The 6,568-nt window shown below is 43.6% G+C and overlaps 1 protein-coding gene across 1 annotated transcript in view; it reads left to right on the plus strand.

The window, feature by feature from the left end:
• myo6a (myosin VIa) overlaps nt 1–2,556 on the plus strand; it is a 232,260-nt gene extending 229,704 nt beyond the window's left edge. Inside the window, exon 35 of the mRNA XM_041805103.1 lies at nt 409–2,556. Within this exon, the coding sequence (XP_041661037.1) occupies nt 409–608 (200 nt within the window). The 3' untranslated portion in view covers nt 609–2,556. The remainder of the gene's footprint in view (nt 1–408) is intronic.
• Nucleotides 2,557–6,568: the final 4,012 nt, after the last annotated feature.

Raw genomic sequence — 6,568 nt, forward strand, 5'->3', positions numbered from 1 at the left:
GATATTTTAAATCTTGATGTTAAATTTTTATTCAAACTGTATATATGTCCAGAAGAGAAACAAGTTGATCAGCTTGAGCGTTCGCTATCTAGTCTTTGAGCTGTATTCAGTTCGGTTAAAGTAGATCAAGATTTCAATATGTTCTGCTTTTAGCCACATTTTACACAATGTCCCAACTTTTTTGGAAAAGGGGTTTGTAGGTCGCACCAGTATATAAAACACAACCCAGTTTTTAGATGCTCATATTGTTTGAAAGGTGTGTTTGGTGTAGCATGTTTTCCATTGTTATTTGGTGCTGAAATGGACAGAAAGAGGAGGGGTTGATATTCAGGGGAATAATTTTAAAGATGAGCTGATGGTCAAATAAACATCTGATTTTCACACTTTCGTGATGTTTGTGTCCTCCAGGGAAGGACGACATGGAGATGTGTGAGCTGAGTCTGGAGGAGACAGGCCTGTCCAGGAAACGCGGCGCTGAGATCCTCCCTCGGCAGTTCGAGGAGATCTGGGAGCGCTGCGGCGGGATCCAGTACCTCCGCAGCGCCATCGAGAGCCGGCAGGCGAGGCCCACCTATGCCACGGCCATGCTGCAGAGCATGTTCAAGTGACGGGGCCCGGGGCCCCGCGCTGCAAACAAAGGGACAAACGCACCAGCTACCTAAAGAAGATGGCGTGTGAGCGTACGGCTCCAGGTTCTGACAGGCGTTCAGCGGTTTCTCTCCCTTTTGTTTCATTTCGTTTCCTTCTTGCTGGCTTTGGTTTTTTGTGGGGGTGAGGTCGGGGGAGTTTTGCGTTGAACCCTATGCAGAAAAATCACTAAATTATCAGATCCGGTTGTTTTCCAGGAGTTTTCCTCTCTAACTTTTCTGCAAGTTTAACTCTGAGGCCTTAACACTACTTTAACAGGGTTTGATCGCCACTTTTTCTTTGTTTTTTTTCTCAAAGCTGCCTCCCCAGACATGAAAACTTAATTCCTGTGTAATTATGCATTCCTGATTCTGACACTGAAGTTTCACTGGTGTGTCGCTAGCTGGTGACCCCTCTCCGACGATAAACCTGCTGTTTACATCGTCTTCATGTTCAGGAAACTGGAGCCGTCACAGTGAGCTGCACGAGCGTCACGCTAAATCCTCGCTAATACTTCCTGTTTTATTTTTCCTTCTGTCTTTCCAGCCGAATGTAACTCCAGACCTCGTTGATTGGTTCATGTAGTGATTCCTCTTTTCTCCTCTTCGTGTGTGATTAAAGCTAATGAGAACGGTCCAAAAACGTTGAGACCAAACTTCGAACCCTTGTTTGGGGTTTTGTGGCCAGAGCGGTAATCCAGCTCAGTGATTCTTATTTTTATGTTTATGAAGCAGAAAATGTGAAATTATTATGCAACTCCTCGTGGGCTGTTTGAGAACAGATCAGCGCTGCAAAAAACACTCCTTCATTCCATCTTTTCAACATTTATATCCGACACAAGGAAGCTTAATTTGCCAATGCAGTGATTCCCAGGACGGCTTCATTGATTATCCTAAATATTTAAATATAAATCATGCTAAAGAAAAGTTAAACTCATGCCAGATCAGACGTTTTCCTTCATCACTTACACGATGCACTGGTACTCTTTGTTGATCTGGGCCATCCATGCAACACTGAATATTTTTACGTTTATGCAGCCAGCGGCAATTTCAAACTGGAATGTGAGCGTTTACTTTTTCAAAGAACAGTTTCTACTTGTGGCTCGTGCATGAGAGATTTTCAGGAGAAGCAATAAATCAAAGCTAAGAGATAAAAAAAACGAACAGGCCTGAAGACAATCTGCTCAACCTGCTCTGTTCACCTGATGCCAAGTTTGTTCCCGAGCTTTCTCTCTTTAAATCTCTGCACAACAGAAACTTGGATTGTCTGAAAGAATGAGGGTTTGTCTTCTCAGAAAGCAGTGGGTCATCTGTATAAGTGGCATTAACATGCAGGAGAACAGACTCAGAGCTGGGCAGGAGTTGCGCAGAAGGACGAGGAGGAGAAGCAGCGTACGTACACCAAAGTTAACACTGAAGCATTGCAGCAGAAATGTTCCTGCTGCAAAATGTACAGCCTTTATGAGATTATTTCACACGTCATGATTCATATTTGGGCTTCATGTTCAACAATGGGCAGTGACGACAAAATCCGGTGAACATGGTATCGTCTGGTCAGGCCTTTAGGATGCTTATTTTTGATTTTAAAGCTCATTAAATGTGACAAAATGGCTCTCAGTGCCAAGAAATGTGTCTGCAGTGATTTAGTAAAGCTTTGACATTAATAAGAGAATAAATCTGCGTCAGACAGAGGGTAACTGAGCCGTTCTCCTGTCTGTTAATGCCGACTCTAAAGGTGCCACACTCTCTGCTGTCGTTGGTTTAAACTTGGAAATACTTTCTCTGATGTTAAAGAACCATCCTGCACCCGCTGCGGTCTGTTTCTCTCCACACATTACAATCATTCCTCGGGAAGCACTGCCTTTGTCCACTCTGTCGTTTTTCTAACGCTGATCTCTCTAACAGATGAATAAAAGCATTCCATGTTTCACTCACCTCTCCGCTCCTTATTTCACCTCACGGTCACACAAACCTGCAAAAGACGGGCTAGCTAAAGGAAGAAAAGGTTATTAAAAACAGCCTGAATTTAAGCTCCAGGTTTTAAAGACAGTGGGACACACTGACATGGGAAATAAACTGGCACAGATCAGCTAGAGCTGGAGCCGGTTTGCAGTTGGCCCCTGCATGCCTCTAATGTAAGCATGTGGGCCCTGGCTGGCCCATAATGTAGGCAAATGGGTCCTTAACATAAGTGTGCAAACTCCTAACATAGGCATATAGGCCCCCAATATTAGCCTGGAGGATCCCGACATAATCAATATAACCTCCCAATATGATAGAGCGCCCCCTGGTGTCAGCTAGGCACAGAAGCCTGGAACATGAGCCTCTGTTAGGCATATAGGCCCCAGCAGGCTTCAGATATGAGCACATAGGCCTCTAATATAAACATGTAGACCCCTGCACCCCCCTGATGTAAGCATGTAGGCCCCTGCACCCTCCTGATCTAAGCATGTAGGCCCCTGCACCCTCCTGATCTAAGCATGTAGGCCCCTGCACCCCCCTGATCTAAGCATGTAGGCCCCCTGCAGGCCCCTGAATCTTCATGCAGCCTCAGCATAAACAAGTTCTACCTCTTGGAACAGAAAGGACTTGACACCATGCTGGAAGCAGTTTTTCTGACCCGGGGTCTTTGCCTCTGGAAAAACAAACAGCTGGTGCTAGAAGAAGCTCTGGTTCAAACCAGCCTTGGGAACTGGTCTGGTAGGAAAGGGGTCCATCTCATCAGGGAGCTGACAGTTTATCAAACATGTTATTTAGGTAGAATGTGGTCTAAATGTGTTCTTTGCAGCACGCATGTTTCTTCACAGAGTCCCTCTTCCAACCACCTGGCCCGCTTCCTACAGCGGATCCATGATCTGGTGACTTTGTCATCTGTGTGCAGAACTCTTCTTAAACCAGAGGGTCGCTGTCATGCCTGATAGATTTGTGGTTTTATGATTCAATCCATGAACCAGGGTGGTTAGAGACAGGTTTATTAGTTCTTGAAAACAGTTGTTATCTAAGCTAGCAACACTAAAACAAAGCAGGTTATTGACAGAATGAAGTCATGGCATCATAGTTTTCATCTCTCTACTCAGAGATGCTAACTGTGATGGTTGGTGGTATAAATGCATTTCAAAACAAAGTGTAAACACAGATAAATGTTCACAATCATGGTCTATTTACATGAGCTGTGCAAGAAAAGGTGATGGTGAGAACTCTTCTACGAACAAAACCAACCAAAAAAAAACAGAAAGAAGGGAAATACCGACACTTTTTCAACCTGTTCAGACACAAAACGCTACAGAGGAGACATGGTTGAAGTAGAAACTTAAAAAAAGTTGGACTCGTGGATCTTAGGTGGTAAAAGGAAGGAAATATCACAAAGAAAGTGGACAACACATTCGATCACCTCCGCCTTCTCTCCCTTAGCTTCAGACAGAAATATCTGACTCCTGAAGCTGTGCAGTTTTGCACAGACGTTCATGGTCCCTGCAGGATGAACCCTAAAGACTGAAAATCCCCCGAGTTTCCCCTAGCACCACCGAGAGTTTGACATGTGAGCTGAAATGGTTCAACAGTCCTAACATTTGGTACAAAAAGTCATGTTTCTCTCTGCAAGATTCATAATTAATTTACACCCGTTAAAATGCTGATTGCTTTTCTATTATTGGGTCAAATTTGTCCAATGCCTTGTTGATTTAATTCCCATCAGCCTGTGCTTTTCTTTATAATGATGGACGTTTTGCGTGCTTAAGGAAGGAAACATAGTAAACATAACACCTGCTTCACATGAGCATTGAGCTCAAAGCACCAGATAAATACAGCTAGCAATGCTACAGGCTTGTTTGAGTGTTTTCACACCTACAGAACGTTTGCTTTGGTCTGATTCGCCTCATTGTTGCAGAATTACCTCAGGTACTGTCTGTGTTCACGTGGGGACGCACAAGTGGAAGCAAAATATGCAAGAAAACTCTGATTGGTCCAGTCAAAGTTCAGAAAATAAAGACTAGTAGTGCAGTCGCTGCTCCAATCACATTCCAGTAGAGCTCAAAAGTAACGTCCACTTTTTCAGCAGTTCTGGAAATACATTTTTACATTCAATACATGCAAATACATTGTTTGCATTTCACTAAATCCTCATATTTTAATCCAGGAACCAACCAAACAGCAGCTACAACAAAAAATGTTTGATTTTAAGATAAAACGGCATATAAAACTGGAAAAAAGGCCATGGTCCTAGCAGAGTACATATTTGACTCAGAGGGTGAAGGAATTTCATCCCATAATCCATTGCAATTCTCAAAAATCATTGCTAATGATAGTTTTTTTTAACTTCACACCAAACAGACCTCCTTTTATATTTCTTTTTGATCATGGTGTTGGTATAGAGCTCAACAGTAGGAAAATCCTACTCATTTTCTCCATCGTGGATTATTAGCCACACCATCAGAAATTTCAGAGTTGGACTGACCACAAATTATCTGAGAATGCTCCTGTCGAACAAAGAAGCTCACCAGATATAACCTTTAAAAACCAAACCAAACATTAGTTTATTTGCATTCTCAGCCAAAAATACTACAATACCCACAATCCCTGAGTGTCAAAGCTACATCTCTGATTGGTGGGGTCTCTGATTAACAAGCTACCATTACCATTCAAGACAAATACGTCCACTTTGGAAAACATACATGAAAGTATTTGTAAAAGAAAAAAAAAATCCCCATCAGGGGAAATGTCTACTGTAGTATCACAGGGTTATGGGTATTGTAGTATGGTTTGCCAGGAATACATACATTCTAAACCCTGAGATGATAAGGCCTGTAGTGCCACATTATGTAATAATGCCGCATTATGTAATAACCCTAACCATAGGACTTAGTGTGGGCTCCAAGGTATGCCCTAACTCTAACCGCTTAGTGACTTATGCCTAAACCTTACCCCCCTTCAGGGCTCTAGACTAAACACCTAACCTCAACCCTAGGACTTAAGGTGGGCTCCAGGGTATACCCTGCTACCTTGCCCTAACCCTAACCGCTTAGTGGCTTACATAATGTGGCATTATTACATAATGTGGCGCTACAAGGCGGCACATGTTTTTGTTTTTTAACCAGTAGACATCTGATGAAGTATTTGAAACATGGTGTCAGGATTTTAGTTAGACCCAGAGATCTGCCGTCCCCCCACTCCCATATCTGGTGGTAAGGCTACCTTGGATGGGAACGACATTTAAATATAAAATCCACTATGGAGAAAATGAAAAGGAACCACTCTGCTGGTGTGGCATTCAAGGTGTCAGAGCAATTACACAATGGTCTTTGGGTCCCTGGTCCTCCTGGTCTTACTACCCTCATGTGGGCCCTGGACGTTCCCTTCATTTTTGGGTGTCATTGGTGAGGCCGTGTGTTTACTGCTGACATGCTCAGGAAAGAGGGGCTGGGAGGAGTCAGCTGCACTTTTACTGGTACCTGGTGTAAATTCCAGAGCCTGATCCAGCTCACCACCTGCTGGGCACCCAGGACTTGGTGAGTTGGACCAGACCTCAGGGTCAGCTGGGAGGATCCCCGGAGAGATGAACGGGCATATGCTCCCATACCTGACTTGAACCACACTGACCTCAGACTGGACAGATTAAGTGCTCTCACCTTGGCACCAATGAACCTGACAAATGGACTTTTTAGACCAAAGCAGACGGGTTAGGTGTGAAACAGCCTTTTTTATAAGCAACACAGTCTGCAAGGATGCAAAAAGAAATTCCTGACTTTGGGACACAGTAAAAGAGAGAAAGGGAAACAGCTTTTTTTCTTCAGAAAAATTCTGAATATTTTCACCTTGTTGCACCTTTAAAAACCTTCAAACTGAACAGTCAGAGACAGAAAAGCTCTCCAGACCCAAACTCAGCAGATCCACTGAACAATATCTGGTTTATGGGGGCAGATGGGGAAAGAGGCTGGTTCCTGTCT

Source organism: Cheilinus undulatus, linkage group 14 (genome assembly GCF_018320785.1).
Source record: "Cheilinus undulatus linkage group 14, ASM1832078v1, whole genome shotgun sequence".
In the NCBI taxonomy this organism is placed as follows: Eukaryota; Metazoa; Chordata; class Actinopteri; order Labriformes; family Labridae; genus Cheilinus; species Cheilinus undulatus.